The sequence below is a fragment of the Microcebus murinus genome, chromosome 9 (assembly GCF_040939455.1).
Source record: "Microcebus murinus isolate Inina chromosome 9, M.murinus_Inina_mat1.0, whole genome shotgun sequence".
Lineage (NCBI taxonomy): Eukaryota > Metazoa > Chordata > Mammalia > Primates > Cheirogaleidae > Microcebus > Microcebus murinus.
Window position 1 is genome coordinate 85,333,958 of NC_134112.1, and position 24,238 is coordinate 85,358,195.

At 41.9% G+C, this 24,238-nt stretch overlaps 1 protein-coding gene across 1 annotated transcript in view; it reads left to right on the top strand.

Moving 5' to 3' along the window:
* EXOC4 (exocyst complex component 4) overlaps nucleotides 1-17,628 on the top strand; it is a 737,569-nt gene extending 719,941 nt beyond the window's left edge. Inside the window, exon 18 of the mRNA XM_012739746.3 lies at nucleotides 16,861-17,628. Coding sequence (XP_012595200.1) covers nucleotides 16,861-17,098 — 238 coding nt within the window. The 3' untranslated portion in view covers nucleotides 17,099-17,628. The remainder of the gene's footprint in view (nucleotides 1-16,860) is intronic.
* The last annotated feature ends 6,610 nt before the right edge of the window (nucleotides 17,629-24,238 follow it).

Consider the following 24,238-nt stretch of genomic DNA (forward strand, 5'->3'; position numbering starts at 1 on the left):
GATATAAAATTGTGGTTATCTGCTTGAACCATTAAATTTATTATTTAATATATGCTTTCCAGATCACTTGGTTAGAATTTCATTGCGCCTTATCTATATAAATTTAATTAGGCTTGATATCATCAGTATATTATAGAACTAATTAAAGATTTAGATAAGTGCTGAGGGGGCTTATTGAAAACTCCATAAAGTTCTATTTGGAAAATGAGATATTCTTCCTTCAGTTCATTGTGAGAGAATGAAACAGCAAGAAGTGTTTCTTGCAATGTTTCTGAAAAATTATTTAACTGGATTTAATGGGCTTATTTCATTCTTTGAAGAGCTTTTTAATTACTCTGTATCTTCGTGCAGTCCAACAACAGTTACAGTCTTTATTTAAGGCCTTTAAAATCCTCAATTCTTCTTCTCCCACTGAGCTAGCTGTGTCGTAGTCTGCCCTGCCTGTGTGAGTGTGCGCGCTCAGTAGGTGGTGTAGGATTTGTATTCCCTGGTATCATATAATATGCAGCAGCATTTGGGGAAAAGTCTATTAGTCCTCACAAGTACAATAAACACCGAGAAGTATTCAGGGAGTGCCTGCTGTAAACACCGCAGAGAAACCCCCGCCCAGGAGGGTACTTGGGCAAAACTGAGGCTCCCATCCAGAGATACGGCTACTTTGAGTAAATCGTCGTGTAGAAATCACTTTTGAATTTCCTTGTATCCGCATCTCTGCTATAGAGTATAAAGCAGATTAGTTTAAAAGAACGTGATTTCAACTAAGTGCTTTGTGCCTTCATTACAAAGCACAATAAGGCTTTTTATTACAATAAAGCCTCTATTACTCTCAATTGAATATGCCCTGAAACAAAGCTGCAGCCACTGCATTTCCCAGTGTGCTCCGTGCTCGTCAAAAGCTTTTTTTTTTTTTTTTTTTTTTTTTTTTTGGTGCAGACTGAGTGACACAGTGCATGCTAGGAAAAAAAGGAAAGTGAAAGGACACATAACAAAATGTGGGCCATCCATGACTGGGCACACTGTCGATTAGCACAGAGGCCCCGAGGAAGCCAGGGAACTAGCTAAGTTGTCAAGAGTTGGTGTGATAGACAGGTTACAGGCTTTGGGCTCAGGAGATGCAGATTTAAGTCAAAGCCTTGCCACTGATTAGCTGTGTGGCCTGGGGCCTAATCTTTCAAAGCCTAAATTTCATTTCCTGGAAAATGGAAATAATATTAATAATGCTATCCCTTCCCCTGACTCCTGCATGGGTTGGGATGGTTTTTAGATGTCATCTATGCCAGTCTAATCCAATGCTTTTCTAGATACGAAACTGAGGTACAGTGCGATTGTCAGAATCATGATCACTAGTTAGCTAGTGATGGGGCAAGGACTGGAATACACTCATCAGAGCTGTTACATCTTGACTACACTGTCACATGGAATATAAAGGAATAGATATGGGGCCCCTATCTCACTGGCTCAGATGGGGTGTGGCACCCAGCAGGTCTCTGTACAAGTGGGGTAGTTCCTCAAATGCAACAGGAGGGGCCAGAGCACCCACGGGATCTGCTGTGGGCTGCAGGCTGTCATTGTCTTAATGACATCCTGGCTGCACTGGGTAGCATTGGGATATTTTCCCCCATGCAACTATTGCTGAAGCACATCACTGCAATTTTCCTGCCCAAATGGTTTGTAAACATTTACAACCCCCAGCCTGAGAAAACATTTGCAGAAACATTTGGGTCACAAACCAATGTTTGTTTCACCACCACATTTAAAATGTTTCTCCTTGAAAACTGTTAAAAATGTCTGTCAGTGAAACAGATTCTGAACAGAAATACAAATCTGGAGCGGGAATGTCCACCAATTAAGTGGTTTGGGACATTTGGGGACCTCCAGGCCTAGCAGTCCCTTCCTAGCCTGTAAGGAACATGTGACATCTCTCAGCATCACCTTAGACTTCAAACTTCTTTGGTTGTAAACTATCATGGGTATATATTGAGGTGTACTCTGCTTCCAGGTGAGTTTTGGGATTGACAGGTGAGTTCTGTCCTCTGGCTGTGAATTGCGAGTATTTGTTGAGAAGGAAGTGTGAAGAGAGGAGGGAGAAGTCTCCCTGAAGACAGACAGACAGACAGACTGAAGGCTTACTTGTTTCTTGCTTACTTTTTCCACACTCCCTAGCACAGCCCTCACACAGGAGTGCTGATGGGAAGCAAGGTATTTAGTAGCACCTTGGTTGGCAGAACTGGCCTGCTCAGTGATGGAGCAGTCTAGGGCCTAGATCAGCCATGGGAGTCCAGGCAGAGTGGGCCGACTCCTCACTCTACTTCTGACTTGTGGAGAAGAGGGCTCAAAGGAGCCTGACCAGAGTTTGCCCAAGGGAGTCCTTGTCACCACCTTCTCCCATTTTGTTTTCTCCACTGATACACAGGTCATGAGAGCAATGTTTTCTCTGGGCTACCAGGAAACTGATAAGGCCATATCCTGCTTGCTGACATCCCCACGGGAACATAGGTGAAGCACCTGTGGAAGTTCATTAGATTCTTGAAAGCACTGGAAAATCATGAGACTCTAAATCTGAATGTAGCATGTGTAAGGAAAAAGGAATAAGCCCCTTCTGCTGTATCCTGCCTACACCTTCTGCACTGCGTGTGCAAAACTAGGTTCGGGTATCTGGGCTATTTTTGCCACCTTTTGAATAATTTCTACTTTTCCTACTAGGGATCAGCATATATTTTCTGTAAAATCTGCATCGGCTAAGACCACAGGCCATCCTGGCCTGCACACCTTCCTCTCTAGAGCAGCCTCAACTCAACTGTAAAGAGTCATTCATTACCATGAATGAAGATCTGAAGGTCAGCTCTGTAAAAGAACAGGCGATTGCAAGATGTCTCATCTTTCACTTTAACTTGGCACAGGTTAGCATGACATGCACATTGATCAGTCATCTGCACCTCAGCCTCTAATGTCCCCATCCAATACCCATTAGTGTGTTCTTGCCAGATACTTACTGCCCTGCACTTTACAGTTTCCATAGGGCTTTCACAAATACAATCTCAGTGGATCTCTTCCTGACTAAATATGTTTGTCTCCCTAAGCTTTTTTTGGTTGTAAACCTTCCTCATAGCTCAACTCAGAAGTCTTCCCAAAATGATCTGGGGGAGGTGGGGTACCATAGAATATTGCCATGTTGTTAACAAGCCAGGTGACCTTAGGCAGGTATTTATCCTTTGGAGCCTCAGGCTGTAAGGACTAGATCAAGTATACCTGTAAAGGACCAGGCGTACAGTAAGTGTTAAATTTTAATTGTTCACCTTAATTATTGTCCTTCTTAATAATAAACAACAGTCGTTACTGAATCTTTGGCTCAATTATATTTCTATCACTCTGTAATTATACACAAAGAATTGTTCCCAATTCTAACCTATTTTTCTCATAAGGGTTATTCATTACTTGTCATAAATTTTTCTTGAGACTAAGATTTGGGGATGGAGTGTGTTCAAAGGCATTTAGTGCAAAGATGCTAGAGGACACTTAACCTACAAAAGTGTGGCGTCGGAGAAATGACTTTAGTACATTTCAGGGGCACTTAGTGAAAATGTGAGCTGGTAAAAATGTTTCCATTATCCATTAGCTTACAGAATCTTTTCTACGGTTATCACAGGAGAACATTGAGCTGCAGCAAATGTCCTGATTAATGGATCAATCTTCACAACAGTATTGGCTGTGGACAAATGTCTCCTGTATAGTTAGGAAGTCAGGGTTCTAGTTCATAAAATTTGCATTTTTATAACAGCTTTATTGAGACATGATTTACATGCCATAAGCATTAACCCTTTTAAAGTATGCAATTTGTTGGATTTTAGTAGAGTCACAGAGTTGTACAGCCATCACCACCAGCTAATTTTAGAACATTGTTATCACTCCCCCAAAAAACCTTGTATCCATTAGCAGTCACTCCCAACCACCCACCCAACTCCAAACCCCACCCTTGGAAACCACTAATCTACTTTCTGTCTCTGAATTTGCCTTTTCTGGATATATCATATAGTTGGAATATGTAATCTTTTGCGACTAGCTTCTTTCAGCTAAAATAATATTGTCAAGGCTTCTAAATTAGCCTTTGTCTTAATGTTAGGGCACGAGACTGAGTCAAAAATGTGTATTCAGGTATCCAACCCCAGCACTGGCCTACTGCCTGGCCTTGCTCTTTTCCTTTTGTTGTAGGGGTGGGGAGAAGAAAGGTAATGCATTTCTATTGAAGTATAGCATACATACAGAAAACTGCATAGGTAAGTGAATATACCCTCATAACCATCACCCAGATAAAAATATAGAACATTAAATCACCCCAGAAGCCTCTCTTTGCTTCTTCATCCTCACCACAGGTATTTCCTGATTTTGTTTGATTTTCTTTTCCTGAGTTTGTTTTCCTGTATGTCCACATTCAGTACGTGGCTTCCCAAGCCTCAGCTGCCTTAACTCTGATTTGGAGCAAACACCTTTTCCCAACACTCCAGGCCTTTGGTTACCCGCAGTCATTACTGTGGGTTCCCAGGGAGAGTATAGCGGCACTAAAACAAACCGCCCCTTCTCGGCTCACTCGAGTCCTTCCCGCTATCCTGAACCAAGTGACCCCCAGGCTTTTATCCCCTGGCTTTCCTTCCCCACACCAGCACTGTCTCAGCACAGGAGCGTGGGACCGGGTGGAGGGAAGCCTCAGCCTCCATCAGGTACAACTGGTGGCAAATGTTGAGCTCCAAAGGCGCACACTGAGGGGCACTCCTGTTGGTGACAGAGGCAGCCCCTGCTCGCTAGATTCTGGCCAGCCCCCGTCATTCACGCACCTGCCTTGTCGCCAGCGTGGATCAAAATAGCATTGCTCTTATGAAATCACGTGTGTTCGCTTGCTCTTCAGGAGAAAAAAATCCTTTCTTAAATTAAGGTTTCATTTTAAATTCACTTTATGGTCTTTGAAAAACTTTTTTTGTGTGGTCCAGGAGCTATAGGTTATCATTAGCATTTAAATAGAGGCATTAAACTTGCTCAAAGACCTTCCTCTCATAACATCACCCTTTCTGAGAGGTTTTTTCAAATCAGATACCTTTTCTTCCTTAAAAAAGAATGCAAATGCTCTATATTTTTCCCATCAAAGGCCTATTTCTTTATATATAGACCTAGGAGAGCAGCATTGTTGAACAGTCTTCACTATTAGTCTTTTTATGTAGAAAGGGCTGTTATTGCTCTTCTCTCCTTCAATACCTGATTTTCTCTGCTGACTCTCAGAATGTATTTTCCTATGGATAATTTCGTCCTTTTATATCTCATTTCACTCCAGACATCCTCCCCTGATTCTAAACCAAGAATGTAGCGTAAAATCTTGCCATGTCATAATGATGCTTCAAGCTACCAGTGCCCTGGGCAGCCCCCTCTAACTTGAGTGGAGATTGGGGCTTGAGTGTTTGGATCAGGGTAGATAACAGACTTAAGGCGTGATACTTTGAGAATTTTAGAAGAAAATGTAGGAAAAACTCTTATAGACATTGGCCTGGGCAAAGATTTTATGAAGATGACCCCAAAGGCAATCTCAGCCACAATAAAAATAAATAAATGGGACCTGATCAAGCTGAAAAGGTTCTGCACAGCCAAGGAAACTATCACGAGAGCAAACAGACAACCTTACAGAATGGGAGAAAATATTCGCAAGCTATACAGCCGATAAAGGGCTGATAACTAGAATCTGTATAGAACTCAGGAAAATCACCAAGGAAAAAATCATTTTTATAATACATGGCAGATGTTCTATCATGTCATTTTATTTAATCCTCAAACCTGACCTGTCATGTAATATTATTTATCCCATCGTGTAAATGAAGAAACTGAAGTTTAATCAGGTTAAGAAATTTCCGAGGCCACGGACCTTAGGTAAAAGAGAGATTCGAGTGTAATTCTGCAGAAAATAAAAGTTGAGGACTACAGATCATTAGCCCACAACGGATCTCTAACCCTTTTCCATTGGCAGTCAGTTATCCCGAAAGTCTCCCTCCCAGAGTTACGTCACAGTACTCCTTTGCGTTTTTTATAGGAATCGACTGCTTTCCTCTTTGTCCTCTCTTCCCAGTGTCAGAGAACCCTAGACTGCTTTTTACATTGTGCTCTGTCACTCCATGACATTTATTAGACTGTTGCCTCTCTCATTCATTTATTCGGCACCCACGAGGTGCCCGCTTCTCAGGCCAAGGGGTGACAGCAAGGAACAACACAGAATTCAACCCTGCTCTCATAGAGCTTCTATTCAAGGAGGGGCAGGCAGATATTTATGTAATAAATGCTAATACAGCCTTACTCTGGCTAGCCACCGTTCTTAATCATTTAAGCCTTGTAACAACCCCATATTACTATTTCCTTTTCTCAGATGAAGAAAATAGGTACAGAGATTAACAAATCACCCAAAGGCATACAAATAATAAGAGGCAGAACCGGGATTCAAACCCAGGCCAGTGGCTCTTGAGGCAGTGACCCTAACTGCTGTACTACGCTATCTCTCTGATTTCATATTGACATATATATTAACTGTATTTTGGAAATTTTTTTTAAGTAGAGATGAGTACTGAAAAGAAAATTGAGGCACAGTAAAAGGACAAATCTTGATAAGCACGGTATCCTTTTAAATAAGGTGGTCAGGGAAAACCTCACTTATTGATAAGCTCACATTTGAGCAACAATTGAACCGAATCTCTCTTAATCTTCTGTTTTCCTCCAACCTTCTGTCCCTTTAATCCCATTTGATGCTCTTTTCTGATTTTCTTTCAATTGGCTTCTGGTATATAAAGCAAAAAAAGAACTATGAAGTACAACAAAGAGAGATCATCATCGCTTCCTTGCCCTATAACAGGTACTTTTAAGGGCTTTGGCCCCCACGCCGACATGGACCATTCATCCAGTGCTGTTCTAAGGTTTCCCCCTGCTATTGAATGTAGGAGGTTAGAATTTCTTCCAGACAATTTTCACTTGGGTTTTTCTAAGATGAATCTCCTTTCGTTGCTTGCTTCCGATAATCCTCTCGAGTCCTTTTGTTGTTTCTCTTTCTTGTTGCTGTTTACAGCCCTTCCCCATTTCCTAACATTTGCCCTTTTCACCACTCCTTGTATCTTCCTGCAAGCTAATGAAGGTATTAAGTGAGATCAGTGATAAAGCCAGAGTCCTCAGCATTCACTAGATGTGTTCTCTTCTGAATTTGTTGATTTGCCTCATAACCCTTTGTTTTTCAGACTGTGTCCTATCAAGGGCAGCCATTCAGAATAAATTCATTTTGCTAGTTATATATTTTTAGAGGCACTGTATCAAATGGTTCACTGACATCCAAATATGTATCGGCCGCAGTAGTCTTTCCAGCCACCAAATTCACATTGCTACCCAAAGTGATCCATCATGTTTGTCAGAGTACCGGGGTCTTTAATTGAACTCTGCTGGATATTGTACACATTTCCATTAGCTCCTTCCTAGTTAGTCTATTATTTTTCTAATTGACATCTGTTCTGAGTCACATGCCCTTGAATCTCAGGTGGTCCATTTTTTATCTTTGGTTTATGTAGGTTTTCTCTTTCATAAATAACCTAAGGGTTTAGTTAATATACCTTCAAGTCTTGGCCATTGGGACCTGCAGATTTACATATGCTCACATTTTGCAAATAGTCCACTGATTTTTTTTTTTTGGTTCGTCTACCAAATTGTTTTCCTTTGTGGCCTCCTTCAGTCCTAAAAGATGTGGCCTTTTGTCTCAGCAAAGTAGAGAAGTCTAACAATTTCAGGAGATGTCCTAGGGTCACCAAGTGGGACCAGGAAGTCAGGAGTCTGGGTTTGAGTGTCTCAGCCCACTGACTGCAGTCTCTGGGCAGAAGTGAAGTGTCCATTCAACCTCACCCAGCGACTGTCTTAACACAATTGTAAACTAGCTGGTTAAGGGCAGAGGCAGTAGCCAAAAGGCATCATGCTCTCATGAGCACGTGTTCCCATCAGACCCATGCGGCCCATGGCTGTCCCCACTGACCTTTCTCCACAGACACTTACAGGTAGAGCTGGATTATTATAAGTACAGAAACCTAAAGCCCATCACCCATTCACTTCTTCATTTCATCATAACTCTGGTTGTCACTTGGAGCAGAAGTCTTGGTTTCTGTTCCTTATCGAGGGCCCTCCAACTCTTCCCCTTCCTCACATACCCAGAGGCAGGGGTAGAAAGGGCAGGCAGACTGGCAAGCCCTGGCTTTGTTTTACTTTAAAACATTTTAAATATTTTTGATCTGGCCCTGAATTGGATTTTTTAATTGTAAATAAAAGAAGCTTCTTAAAGCCAAGGACTCTACCTTTCTGTGTTATGTTCGCATTTAAAAGGTTATTAGAGTTTCCTAAGCATAATATTAGATTTTCCTTTGAAGAAATCCTTTGCATTATTTATTTTAAAATTAGTAATGTGATTTTACTACTTCAAACTGAAAAAGCCATAGGGCCTCTGAGGTGTTTTTATTTGGCATAGTTCAGTAATTGTTTCCCACATTGCTAATCTGGGAAACCTAAATAATATACGGCACAAGAGTCTTGTGCTAATTGGTAAACAATACGCAGCTTTGTGACGAAAGTGCATAATACTATATCCTTTTTATCGACCTATCATATTAGATAAATTATTTTAAAAATCAAAAAGATTCCCTAAAGTGATATTTGATGAACTATTTTCTTAAATTGAAAAGACTCTAAAGTGATATTCAGCACAGCGTAGCTCCTTAACCTGGACTCACCTCTTGATAATCAAAAGAGCATTTACAGAAGTATGAGACAAACACAATTATGAAAGTAAAATGAAGGACCTAAATAAAAAATCACAGAACAAGAGGGTAATTCTATTCACTCTTTCATATTTCATTATTTGATAACATCAGAAGATGAATCCATCAGAATTGCTTTGGCAAGTGCAAACAGAAATGTGCCTGATCAATATTTATTAAAACCTTCAAAATGGGAGAAGGAGTGGAGCAGACTTCTTAATGGACTGAATAATTATTCAGACAAATGGGGTTTGACCAAAGGCAGTGCTAGACCAAAGAGACACAGTTTTAATTGTACTGAATTTAAAATGCAGATCTTCTTCCCAACCCGTTGTAGAAAACTTCATTTAAAAAATTATCTGATGTAGCGGAGAGTGACATATGAATGCTTAAGTTGGTGAAAAGGAAATTTCAACCCCAAGATATTTGTAAATTGAGAGTATGCTCCAAAGGTGGGGAGCAAAGTAGCTACCCAAGGGAATGAAAAGAAATTGTCTCCCATTTCAATGACTGGAACCGAGCCTGCGAGAGCGTCATCATCTGAACAGTGATGAGGATGTCTCGGAGGAATTCTTTTGTTTTGAGCAGTTGTATTTTCTGGAAAGAAATAAAGGAAGGCTCTGGCTGCAGCTGACTATCAAAAATGTCAGGATACGTTCCTAACTTTTAACATCCCCCCAGTACTGCTAAAGCACGATGGTTATCAGAACTAGGACAACAGGTAACTGCCATTATAGTACAGTGCCATTGATGAAGGGTGGGTGTGCTGGTGTCACTTTATATAAAGAAACTGTAGGTAGACACCAATCAAAGCAGCCTTAAAGCAACAGACTCCCAGGCTAGCTTAACCTCTTGAGTGCTTTGCTGCTACCACCAGCTGAGGGAATATAGGCAATGCCTTGCTAAAGACCATTCTTTTCCCTCTAGAGCATTCTGGCCGGAACAAAAAGCTGCACAATCTGTGGTGAGGAGTGTTAAAACCTATTCCCATATAGAACATACATCCAATTCTGCCACAAACTGTCTGAAAATTATGTAGCTTTTCTCTACCAGGGTTTTCTCATTCCTGAAATGGAAATAACTTCAACTCATTTCAAATTAGCATTTTCAGTCATGTCTCTAATAAATTGTAAGCTCTTTGAAGGGAAGACAAACAAGAGCAATTACATTATAGTTTTAATAAATTTATTTATTCTTCTGACACACAGGGTTTCCATCTATTGTATTCTTGGTCTGGAAAGTCCATCTGAGCTAAGATTACAGTTGTTCAGAGTGTGTTCAGATCAGTTCCTGCTGAGCCTTGCCTACCATTGCATAAGGAAAATCAGCATCAGCTAATTCTGATGGGAACCCCATGATTTTAAAGGGACAAGCAAGAGATGCTATAAAGACTTTAAAATCCAAAGACTGCCAGTGCTTAAATAGCATCCGCTATAACTTTCCTGTTTTTCACATGGCAAACAGAGGTCCAAAGAGCTGACAGCATTTGCCCAAGGTCACACAGCTAGTTAGGGGTGGGGGAAAATAAAGACTTACCCAGAATTAGAGTTTAGTTGATCTTTTGAGTATTTACTTCTCTAAGTTGTTCTGCTAGAACCACTTCTTAATTATTTATGGGATGATTATCTAGTTTATGGATTATTCAGGTCCTTTCTTTTCTCTACTTATCATAGGTACCACTGAGTGGTCAGAGAAAACAGGAGTTGAATGTTTTACTTGGCAACTTAATGACCTATCTACCACTGGGTTTTTATTAAAGTGCTCGAAATACTGCACTATTGGCTAAAAATAATTTCGGGTGCCACAGTAAATACCAAGTCATTTCCAGGTCAATTTTCTTCCCTCTTAAACTTGTATTTCAGAAGTCAGCTTCAGAGTTTAATTCTCTTATTGACATTAATATTGGCTTTATATGAGAAAGGACTAGAGGAGACAATCTCACAATGAAAATACTCATTATTACCCTTCCCCCCAAAAGTACTGATTCAGAAGGGCAGCCAAATTTTGGAAAGAAATGTTACCTTGTCCATTACCAGCTTAGACAAGCAAAAAAAAAAAAAAAAAAAAAAAAAAAGAAAGGGAGGCGACAAAATGAAAATGCCAAAAATCTTTCTTGTAAAGTCCTTAATTAAGTGCTGAATGTACAAGATGACTGCATTATTTGGTTTAGAGTACTGAATTCCCATATCAAATCCAGTGTCGTTCAAATAGAACCACAAAGTTTGTATAAGTGAATTTTCAATTTCCACAGTACTGGCTCATTCAGTATAGGGATTTTATTTAATTCATTTCTGAAATCATGACTAAAAATGAATCAGCTGTATAAATATTCTTTGCAGTTAGTACTTATGCTTTTTACAGTTTCAAATATTTCTGTATTATGGTGGTTTGGGAGTAAATACAGGGCTCAAAGTCTTTTGTTTTGATGCCTTAGACCAGGTGTCCTCAAACTACTGCCCGCGGGCCACATGCAGGTGTTTTTACCCATTTGTTTTTCTACTTCAAAATAAGATATGTGCAGTGTGCATAGGAATTTGTTCATAGTTTTTTTTAAACTATAGTCCAGCCCTCCAATAGTCTGAGGGACAGTGAACTGGCCCCCTTTTTAAAAAGTTTGAGGACCCCTGCCTTAGACAAATCACTCATACTCTGTAGCTTAGTTTGCTCATCTGTGAAATGTAGATAATTGTAGTACGTATTCCAAAGGGTTGACTGTCAATGCACCTAAAAGTTAGACATAATTATTAATATTACTACAATTGAGACAGATTCTAACACCCAGCATGAGACATAGCTGTGTATTTACAAACACAGTTTCCACTCAGGCTTCTAGGACTCTGAATTCCATCAAGATAATAGAGGCAGATGGCAAAGCTTTCCTCAAGGCCTTTGGAGAGTCCCCCAGTCAGGGCCTTCTGTCACTCCCACACCCAAACTATATGAAACCCACGTACGGCTGGGACTAGCTTGTTTAGTGGAGCTTTCTTCCCTCAATTTACAAAGAAGGGAGCTGAAACTGTTTCCAGTAATCTTAAGAGAAGCAGTTGTAACTTTTACACTGAGTATGTCAACGTGGGAGGTAGAAACTAAAACTTTCCCTGCTTCTTGTCTATGAAAACTCTATACATCTCTAGATTAAAAACGAATAAACAGATGAAAAATGTTCAACCTCACGTAAATTAAAAGCATCTGAGGTGGGGCATGGTGGCTCATGCCTGTATTGCCAGCACTTTGGGAGGCCAAGCAGGAGGATCATTTCAGGCTAGGAGTTTGAGATTAGCCTGGGCAACACAGAAAGATCCTATCTCTACAAAAAGTTATTAAATTAGCCAGGCATGGTAGCACACACCTGCATTCCCAGCTACTCGGGAGGCTGAGGCCAGAGGATGGCTTGATCTTAGGAGTTTCAAGACTGCAGTGAGCTATGATCATGCCACTTCACTGTGGAGCCTGGGCAACACCAAGACCCTGTGTCTTTAAAAACAAAAGAAAAGAATGGAGCCAGACACTGTCCATATGTTGTTGGTAGGAGGATAAATTGATACAACATTTTTAGAAAGCAATTTGGCAGCATTGCCAAATATCCTAAACAATATACTTATCTTTTGACTAATTCTGCTTTTAGAAATCTATCCACAGGAAAGAAAGTTTTTATAATTGGAAACAATTGAAGTGTCCAATTGTGTTTCCACCTAAATATTTCAACTACAAGAAAATATGCCAAACGTGCTTTGTCTTTATGATAGAATTATATGAGTAATCTTCCTTCTGCCTAATCTTTTTGTATGGCCCATGTATTCCATATGGCATATGCATTAACTTTCCAATCAGAGAATGATAAAAACTGTAGAAAGATCTGCCTGCCTTACCAAAATGCCCTTCATATCCTTACTGGTATTTAATCTAAATGTTTTCAGATGGACTCAGTGGAGGAAAAAGAGTCACAGTGCAATACCAATGAAATAAAGTAAGGAGGAAAAAAACACAAGGAAGAACAATCTGTTGATAAAGCAAACAGGTGGAAGATAAAATGATCTCTTTGTGCCAGGACAAAGTATAAACATCGTCACATTCTGGACTATGCACAGACCAGTCTGTGACATCACACCACTGCTTCTCCAATACTGCACGTCCTCCCTGCTCATAATACTCTGAGAACTGCTGCCCAAAGGCGCACAGCAAAGGGTGAGAGAAACCACAGGAAGGCACACACCTGTCTCTAGAATGGGATATTTGGTCCACATTTTGAAGAGACTTGCTCTCCAAGCCATGCGCTACAATATGTCTCCATCAAATGTGTGTCACTGACCCCATCCAGGCAGTGAAGTAAAATGCCATCTAGTGAGAAACGTGTTGCCCTGGAAGCCATGGCTGCTGTTTTAATGCTTGATAATAAAGACCAAGTTTCCATTGTCCTGGGGCCTCAATAAGTGCTGATAAATTATTTATCCGTAATGGGTGACATGATTTCATTTCAGTCTGTCAGTGTTTATCATGGAAGCTCATTCTAATTGTATAGTTTGGGGCATTTTTCTATTTTCTCTTTAGGGCACTCTTTCCCCACCTGCAAGTGTAACTATTGCTGTGTCAATTTAGTCGTCTTTGCTACTGGGTAACAATTCAGAAAGATAAATGAATTTCATTCTGTCTTAAATATTTATGATTCTTTATGATCTAATATATCATCATGGTTATGGGGGAATTTTTTTCCCCCTAACTATAGAAAATACACCATCAGTTACCTGTCAATTTTGTTGAATAACTCAGCTCTGCAGTTCTGGGGCACTGTTCGTCTGAGGCTCTTGAGGACTCTTTAGCCTTTCAGTCCACTTCAGAGTATCATCCTGGGATTTATAAAGTTCTCCATTGCACAGAGGATGTTGAAACATTAAGGGCTTAAGTGGCATGCCCTTTATCACTTATCACACTAGAGGAGCCAGGACTAGAAACCCAGGCATCTTTGTTTTGTTTGCTCCCAGTATGGAACAATAGTCTGTGCAGAAACCCAGCCAGTATCCCTGGAAACAATTCATCAGATTTTACAAAAGAAATTCAATTTCATCTGGTATGATGGGGTTCAATGTTACTTCTTAAGAGAAATGATGAAAGTATCAACAACATAATACAAAGAAATCCCGTTCTTTGGGTTTAATCTCAGTGAGAAGCATCACAAACCTTTTATTGCTTCTGTAGCCTTCCCTGATGCATCTAGGAATGGCTCTGTAACTATTGCCCCACCAAACAGGCCCTGGTTTAGACTCCTAGCTGATTCAAACCTTTAAGAATCACCATGTCTGGGGATGGGGCCTCAGGAATCTGCACTTTTCACAGGCTCTCCAGGAAATTCTTGAATAGGGACTATGAAGTTGGAAAACCTAAGTCTAGAAGCTGCAACTTTCAGGTTCCTTCTAAGCTTTAAAAGAATCATGTGTCCCAATTTCTTATTTCATTCAGTAAACCTAGATTCATACATGGGTTCTTCTTGAAATATTCTTAAAATGTATATTCTTAGGGAGTTCCCTAAGATAGACAGCTCTCTCCCTTGCCCGTGTATCTGTGGGAAACAGAATTAGATGATACAGGACCTCATTTCTCAGAACAGGGGCCAGTACCAGGAAGCCCAGGTATGCCAGGGGTTGTACAAAGATGTAGGATAAATGTGGTGCACCATCTTACAGCATTGAGTTTTTCTTAGAAATAGTAGTTTTAAGTTACAACAGATAGATTGAGGAGTAGGATGCAGAATTCACATGGATTTTATGCTAAATATGAAACTTTAGAAAATTTCCTGATTGTGGCCAATATGGAGGTCTCAGGTCCCTGGAAGTTAGAGTTCATTCTCCTCATCTGTCAGAAGAAGTACTTCTGTCTACATTCAAAGTTACCCTTGACCAGTGATTCCTAAATATGAAACCTCTACAGAAACTACTACAGAAAATTAGCCCCAAGAGGACTCTGTACACAAGGATGCTGAACAATTTACTCCCAGGAGACACTCAAACTTGCTAATCTAAAAGATGCCACCATTTAGGGAATATTCAATAGAAGAGTCTTATTCTTTAAACAAAATAGGAGAAATGTTAACTAGAAAAGGAGGTTTTTAACAGCAGAAAAAGGAACTAACCATGTGAAAAAACACCAGAACTCTTCCTGACTTCATTCCCATTGTAGCAGCAGTTAATAAAATATTCTTGAAATTATGACTCTTCTAGAATGTTTTCCTTACAAGGACAGCTTAGTTTTCCCATAGTTTTTCAAGATGTTCCTGATGAGGAAGACACAAATCCAAGGCCTTCAGTCCAATAATATAGGATTCCCGAGCCAGTGATTCTTTGCTAGATCTGTAAGACCCCTCACCCCCAAGAGTTGCCTTGAGCCCGGGACCTGGTTCTGAACGCTCAATCCCTGCAAAGTGAACTTTCATGTCAGGAAGAAAGGGGGAGGTAACCAAGATCAGTTCCAACTTTTCAGTCCTTTTGCTAACAAGCTGCGGTAGCATTGCTGGCTCAGAGCCTGTGCTAAACTTGACCTCCTGGGTGATTTGGAGTGGCCATGCAAGTCATAGCCTTAGAACCCAGTGGACTCTTTGAGGGATAGCAGTGGCATAATGTTGGTTTTAAGAATGGTGAGTGGCAATCTCCTCCCCTTCCTGACTCCCACACCTCCATCTTCTCACTGCCTTGAAGACTCTATCCAGTGCGCATTTCTACTACAGACACTACTCTTCTCCTTCCCATCCAGGCCAACGGCCTTGCACCTAAATGGCTCTCAAGTCTCCTTTTTGCTAGAATTGTAACCAGTCTCCTCTCAGACCATCCTACCTTCTGCTATCACCTTAATCTTCCAGAATCCTAACTTTGAATGGTGTCTCTGCTCTCAACAGATCTTGGGGTTGAGGGAAGGAAGTTCTCTATCGGCTTAACTAGGCCTAAAGGCATAGCCTGATGTCCAAATGCTCTACCTTCTGGCTTCAACTGCCTTTTCCAAGTATTCTCCACTATTCCTCTGTACTCACTCTCCAGTCTAACCAGGCCACTTCCCTGTCTTTGCTTATGCTCTTCTCTCCAGCTAGAATTTCCTTCCTGGAAGCCCTGACAAGATGCTACCCCGTGGGAAGTCCTGCTTGGTCTCACACCCTCCCCCCAGTAGGGTGTGATAGCTCCTTCTTCTGCTGTAAAGTCACAGCGCTTATACCTCACTCATGGCACACAGAACATTCTTGCGATTTGTCTGTGAAGAAACAATATTAGACTTGGAATCAGAAACCTGGGTTCACATATTGGCACAGTCACTCACTGTCTTTGTGACATGGGCAAGTCCTCCAACTTCTTCATGCTTCAGTTTCACTTTTCTGGAAAAAGATGGGGGTGCGGATCTAGCTCCCTGGGGGGAGTGAGGGTTAAGTGGTACAGTGCACAGAAACAAACTTGTCAACAGCACCAGCATCCTTGTGTCTCTGCTTTTTATGACCCTCCCTACTTGTTTCTGAGCCACTTAAGGAAAGGGTTATGTCTTGCACATCATTATATACTACTGTTACTTTATATTATTTCTAATAAGTTAATCTTTATGAAGCATCACCATTCTTAGTGCTTTGTATGTATTAATTCTTCCACTAACCCTAAGAGGTAGGTACTATTATCATCCATCCCACTCTGTAGAGGAGAAATTCACCTACGATATTTCACAGAGCCTCCAATGAATAAATGAATGAGACAAAACCCTGTCAGATGCTTACTTCTCTCCTTCTTGGTTCTGCACGACTACTTCTCTTTCCTTGGATCTTCCAAGGGTAGATGCAAAAGTAGGAGAAAATACAGAATGAGCTGGAAGGTGTGAGGTCTCCCTGGCTCTTCATTTAGACATCTCATGAAAGTGAGCTCCTACAGGACAGAGTCACATCTGCTATGTTCTTCATTCTGTTTGTAGGGTCTTAGAACATTGGTGGATCAATAAATATAAGAAATCCAGGTATAGACAGCATATTTGTGCCCACTAAAATGATGTTGCTGACAAGGGAGCCAGTGAGCAGTGTTCTGTCTTGCTCCATCAGGCAGTACTACGAGATGCTGTACAACACGGCTGATGAGCTCTTGAACCTGGTGGTGGACCAGGGAGTGAAGTACACAGAGCTGGAGTACATCCACGCCCTGACCCTGCTGCACCGCAGCCAGCCTGGGACGGGAGACCAGACCACCCAGAACATGCGGCTGCAGCGGCTCAAGGAGATCATCTGCGAGCAGGCTGCCATCAAGCAAGCCACCAAGGACAAGAAGATAACCACCGTTTAATTGGGTGCGCTGTGGTTAGGGGTGGAGGTCCTTTTTCCTTGGTCATACATTATGGTATTTGTTGTAGTCAGAGCTTAGTTTTCTCTACACTGATGCTCGAGTGGAGAGAAGGTGTAAGCCTTTTCTCTTTAGTTTTGGCTTTTCATATAAACTCGGAAGGAAGTCTGCCGTACAGAATGTTTTGATTGAACAATTATTAATGCTTTAATGCTATGCTGTCAAGTCTAAAGGGACTGGGGTGGGACAGGGAGGGATCGGGTGTCAAATTGTTGGACTCTGAAAAATGAATGGATGAATTACTAACTAATGTTTTATTTGTTGCCCAACATATATAAAATTCCAGCCTTGGGTTGTGGACCGCTTCCTAAGTTTTAAGTCCCTTCCTAAAACCACTGGGTAGGGTTCTGTTACATAAACAGTAGGATTTGTGATGTCTTGACCTTGTCAGTTTTCAATTCAATGAAATAAGTGTATGTGCATTGCTTTCTGTCTCTATTGCCAAAAATCAAATAAATGGTTTCTCACCTGGCTATTGTTTTCAACAAATTTCCCTAACCAAACCAGGACCTCCTCAGGGCTAAGGGGAAAAAAAAATCATATTATCCCAATCCCTGGGAGAGTTGTGTGTGCTGTAGGTTGCATATACATTATGGGTTGGTTTACTGCTTTTTTGTGTCTGCTGAATCCAAACCAAGACCCATAAAATTAGTGACAAAAATGGAAGAATGAAAGGTGAGTCAACTCTCTGCTTGATGTCTCCCTCTAAATTTCCAAGCAAAATAATGGTTAGAGAACTTTTCATCTCATCTGAAACATTGTTTGAGGGGAATGAGTTCTAGGTGCTCACTTATTCTCCTTATGAGCCCCCTAGTTTTTTCTCACCTTAGAAAGTAAGCCAGGTTTGCTCAGCTGAGTGCAAGGAAGATGAGGCAGCGTGACATTCCTCCTCTGGGCGACCACCAGTGGGGCCTGTCTATGACTTGCTCCCCCAGGGTGTTTCTGACATACCAGACCTTACCATTGTCCCCAGGTCCCCAAGTCCCCTTACTGCCCATGGTTCATGTGTCATAGAAGGCAGCACCAAGACACAGTTCAAAAATACACAAGAAGGTGAGCAGGAAGGACTTTGCACACAGTGATGCCTCAAGTCCCAATGGTAGGGAATTTTATACCCGTTTGTACAACTTTGATCTCAGTGGGAAAAACAAAATTAAAAAAATGTTTTGAGAAGCTTAAATTGTCACATGTTACTTTCTGGTATTCTTTCCCCAAGGGCCTAGTATGTCCCAAATGCTGCTCTGAATGGGGTGGATGTGTAGACGAAGAGGTCACCCTCATTGTCTAAGAGTATGGGAACAGATGGATGCTCAAGACCGGGTCAGAAATGGGGTCAGCTCAGGGGATTTAGCAGGCATCTGGAGGATGGCCTTCCTGGGGCTTCTGGTGGGCAGGAATATTGTAAATCTGACTGGGAAGAAATCAAATCTTTGTAGGCAACACCCTGGAGAAAATATACTTTCCCTAAACAAGATCATAGGCAATAGTCTACCCCAAAAGTGGGGGTGGAAGGAGGGAGATAAGGGGAGATTAGACTTGGCCACTTTTGTTTGAAAGCCTCCTCTTCATTGCCAGGACCCCCCAGCATAGATCCTGTGCCTTTTTTCCCTTCCTGTCCACTCCAGGTGGAGAACCATGAGTGGGGACAGTGATGCCAGAGAGATGGGGGGACAGGGGGACTGGGGAGTGTGTAGGCTAGTTCTGTTGGATGTGGAAAGGGACATGGGTTTGGATTGAGTAGAATTGTCAAGAACACTGAGAACCAGCAGAAAAGTGCCAGATGAGCTGCTTCAGGGGCAGCATTTAGGAAAGTGGAATCCCTGCTTTGCTTACAATAATGACGAGATTGAAGAATGTCAATTCTGCACAGAAAAGGGCTCTAGGGTCCTATATCGAAGACACTCAAGGCACAAATTTCTTTGGTACATCCATCTGTATCCTCCAAGCAAGTTAAGAATAGCCAACAACACATTCAGTGAATGGTCAAATGGGTGCAGACGGCAGTGGCATGGCCACCTCAAAACCTTCATTTCCATGTTATGGTCCTACTTAGGGGATATTTTGTGAGATCTTTTTTGTGCCCTGTTTATAGCCATGACTAGAAAGTGCCAGAGAGAGCCAGGGTCTGCCCAGGACAGGGCCCAGCCTGCACACATACCAATGCATCACCACGAGAGAGTGTTCTAGCACGAAGACCACTCCCTAAATGGGCTGCTGCAGCTGAAAAGGCCAAGAAGGCAGCCCTCACCAGAGGGGCACTGCAAACAAAGCAGACCATTGTCTCATTCTTACACAGACGGGCAATGGGATGGACACGGGTGGGTTACTGCGTACAGCTCCAGTCACAGCACCTTGGAGAAGGCTCGCGAGACCAGGAAGGATCCCGAGATGGAAAATGAACATGACCGTGAATGTGGAGGGCTCTGGGGTGATATCGTGCAACCCAGTCATCAGACAGCTCCTTGGGCAGTGGCAGCTCCCAGAGAGCTCCTGCTTCTCTCGTCTGTCATCTGCTCTGTGGTACTTAACACGATTTCCCGTTTTGTCCTCACAACACCGCACGTCACAAATATTACTTTCCTTTCTTCCATACTCAAGGTATCGGAGAACCTGAAGCTTCAGAAATTTCTAGAAGCATCTCTCCCAACTTAGCTACCCTTAGAATAAATTCCTTGAAAAGAGACACTCATTCAACAGATGGGATCCAACTGTTGATATACACTGGCAGAGTATGGCCTCGGAACTGCTAGTAGTAATTTCTTCTAGTTATGTTATTTTTAGCTACCTTATTATTGCCTGTCAGGATATCTTTTGTAAACAAAACTACTCTTTGGGTTATATTGTGCCCTTTACCCCATTAGCACTTGTTTCTACCTGTTCCATCAATACAGTTTCTTTCATTGACTTTCATCCTAGTACAATGTTTTTATTTCTACCTCACAATGGAGTTTTTAAATCTTGCTGCCCAACTAGAACTTTTGCCCCCTCACTGCTGATCACATCCCTAATGATTAGACAAGTATTGGTTCCTCATGCTTGCTTTGCCAGAAGAGGACAAGCCCTGCTCCCAGGCTCTGACAGTCCAAATTGGCTCAAATTTGGTGGCAGGACCAGGCCTGAGCTCCTGCAGCCCCATACTCCGAGACAGGCAGTCACATGGAACACATGGTGAGACCTTCCAAGTGGAATTCCCGCCCTCCGCAGGGTGATCTCATTGACAGAGGCCCGATCCCTCTCTAGGGCTTAGTTCTTGCCCGAATGTTTACCCAGCCTGGCAGCCATTGTTTATGTTTCAATCAGTCTGGGAAGAAAACCTCCAACACAGACAAGTTGAATTGGCAACCAAACCCTGATGATTCTTACTGCTGAGTCATAGGTACGAATTTCTTAGCACTAATGCATTCATTCAGTCGATCAAAAAGATTGACTTGCCTAGTACTGCTCAGGTGACACGGAGCTTATACTTCCACTGGCTTCTTGCCACTTCCTCTCTGATCTTGCTGTCCCCAGAGTCTATATTTCCTCCTCAATTCTCCAAAACTGCCCTTTCATTTAAGAAGGCATCTCTCATTGGATAGAGAACAAATCTTCAGCATGAACTTCTGCATTTTTTAAGTTTCAATACATTTAGAAGGTATAAGTTTTTTGTTACATGGATGACCCTTTACCGTTTCTTGGTGGAACTAATGGCTTTCACCTCACAGGCTCTGTAAATGGACCAAAGCCCCTGCATTCAGGATTCCTGCTCTGATGCACAGCTATGGCTACCCCCTGCCAGATGACAGCACAGAGATTTTACAGTAAAGAACAAAGGAGACCAGAGGCCATCCCAGAGCTCAGCAGCCTAAGCTAGATTCACTCCATTCGGGGTAAATGTGACCAGAAGACCAGCAAAGTGACTGTCCTTCTAAGCAGGATGTGAAAACAAGAAGTGCCCTGTTCAACAAAACTTTCCTTGAAAAGCAAAGTGGATGCTGCAATATACACCTGAGAGCAATTGTGTTAATGTGGCAGGAATGTAAAACAAATTGGGCATAATTTGGAGGGAGGGTAACAAGGTATCAAGAACAAGAAAACAGAACGAATCACTAGGCTCGGCAAGGTCTCCGCTCTGTCCTAATTAGGCACAGTTGTTATAAGAAGCACATAATTAATAAGCGTGTGACCAGATGTGAAATACAGTGGAGTATTTTTCCTGAAATGGAAGTTGTAATGAAGCGTGCGCAGCTGGAAGTAGTTGTCCTAATTCGGCTGAGACAGAAGGCCTGCCTGGAATTTTGAAGAGGTGTAGCAAGATGCACACTACAGATTTACACCTGGAAACAACTAATCCTATTCCGACTGGGCTAGGGGGTAATGAGATAGAGCTAATTATCAAGAGTGTAATGAGATGCAAAAGCCATTGGAACTGAGCTGGAAATTTCTTTAAAAGTGAACTAAGATGCAAACACCAGGAAAGAATTTCTGCTAATGGAGCTAGGTGTGAGCGTGATGAAAAGTACATGATTTGAGGGGTTATTTTAACACGCAGGGGGCCAAAGACATGTCTGTAATTAAAAATATTGCCAGGACATTCACACACTTGGAGCGGGAGTCCCTGGGAACCCAAGAATGCAATGACCTGTAAAAGCCACATGCACACTTTAAAAGTGTATACTGCTTATGTGTGTGTACACACACCTGGAAAAAATATTACAGTTAGGTACTTTCAGGTGAGTGGAGTTCCCATGCTACTCGATCTCATTTAGAAAGGTGACCTCAGATTCTTGCTAACCTTGCAAAAAGTACTCTAGCAGGAACCTGACTCCAAACAGAAAAACTGGCAATCTCCTCTTCCCAAACTTATTGAATTACCTACGGGACCAAGTTGCCTTTCCCAAGAATTTATTTACTGTTAGAGACCAGGAAATCATTAGTAGCTGTTTCTTGTGATTGTTTTTATTTTACCATTGCTATTATTGTAGACACCACTTACTGAACACTTAATGTGGGTCAGATGTTGTGCTAAGCGCTCTGCCATGTTATGTCATTTAATCCTCACAATAATTCTAAGAGATAGATACCATTACCCCCCTTTACAGAGGAAACTAAGGCTCAGATCAAGAACTTTGTCCCCGATCCAGTAAGTGACCCAGCTCTGCCCAACACCAAGTTCATGCTCAAAACCCCTCTTTTCTCTATTTTAAGTCAAAGCTCCTTGTTTAGTGAGGCAAAGACAGGGGCCCTCATATAATATACTTAAGCACCAAGTAGTAGTCTCTGGCAGTTTGACTCTTCCATCTGCTCTGTCCTCTGTGGTCCTAGTAGGAGCCCTTTCTGGGCTAAATTTGGGGCTGCCACTTCCCACACTCCTCAGCCCGCCCATGGCCTGAGCCCACCCACGTGGCCAGTGCATCTACAGGTATTGTGAAAACACAAGCCTTTGACCCAGGGCTGAGCCCAGCCAACTGGGGGCTGAAGATGACCCTACCTGGGCCAAAGGATGGCAGGCTGGGGGCTACATGCTCAGGTTCTAGAATCTGTGTATCTTGCCTTAAAATGTCACTAGCCTTTGTTGGGATGGAAAAGTAGCTATTCCTTCTATCCATCTTAGGTTCATTGACTGGGGACCCTGTGACAAAAGACATATTAAAAGGAAAGCATACAAGTTTATTTAATGTAAGTTTCATATGAAGAAATGAAAACCCAAAGATAGAAGTAAATCTGACTGTTTTTGTAGTAGGTTTGATGAAGAATGGAGAGTCAGGGAGAAATGACAGGGACAAAGAGTATGCGTTAACTGGGGGAAGGCCTGTTTGTTCTTATCTAGACAGAGAGAGGGCACCCCTCCCAAGAAACCCATGACCTGTTTCAGGGGAGGGTTAGAAAAGGCTTCCTAGGTTTTATGACCTTTATTGGAAGGTGGGGTTGTCAGAGGGACCTTCTTGAACATGCTGTTTCTCCAATGTTTTCAGGTTAAAATAGTCAATAGGCCAAGGTGCCAGATTTAGGTATAGCATGTCCTGAACCCCGTCACCTTTTATAAGTGATCTGATGTTGTATTAGGTTGGTGTGAAAGTAATTGCAGTTTTAGCATTGTTGAAATCTGCCCTTTGATATTGGAATACATTCTTAAATGTGGTTATGGTATATATCATTTTAATGCACATTTCTTGCTTTATGTTTTTTTGCTAATGACTTATTACTTGCTATTTTATATTTATTTTAGACTATGGAAATGATGTTAGACAAAAAACAAATTCAAGCAATTTTCTTACTCTAGTTCAAAATGGGTTGTAAAGCAGCAGAGACAACTTGAAACATCAACAACACATTTGGCCCAGGAACTACTAACGAACATACTGTGCAGAGGTGGTTCAAGCAGTTTTACAAAGGAGATGAGAGCCTTGAAGATGAGGAGAACAGTGGCCTGTTGTTGGCGACACCAAACAATTGAGAGCAATCATCAAAGCCGATCCTCTCACAACTACATTGTGAGTTGCCGAAGAACTCAAGGTTGACCATTCTACGGTCGTTTAGCACTTGAAGCAAATTGAAAAGGTGAAAGAGCTTCATAAGTGGGTGCCTCACAAACTGACCAAAAGTCAAATAAATCGTGATTTTGAAGTGTTGTCTTCTCTTGTACGCATAAGAGCAAACCATTTCTCGACTGGATTGTCAACGTGCAATGAAAGGTGGATTTTCTGCAGTGACCAGCTCAGTGGTTGGACTGAGAAGCAGCTCCAAAGCACTTCCCAAAGCCAAACTTGCACCCAAAAAAGTTCATGGTCCCTGTTTGGTGGTCTATTGCCGGTCTGATCCACTACAGCTTTCTGAATCCTTGAGAAGTATGCTCAGCAAATTGACGAGATGCACTGAAAGCTACAACATCTGCAGCCAGCATCGGTCAACAGAAAGGACCCAACCTCCACGACAATGCCCGACCACACGTTGCACAACCAACACTTCAAAAGTTGAACGAACTGGACTATGAAGTTTTGCCTCATCCGCCATATTCACTTGACCTCTCACCAACCGACTGCTTCAAGCATCTCAACTTTTTGCAGGGAAAACACTTCCACAGCCAGCAGGATGCAGAAAATG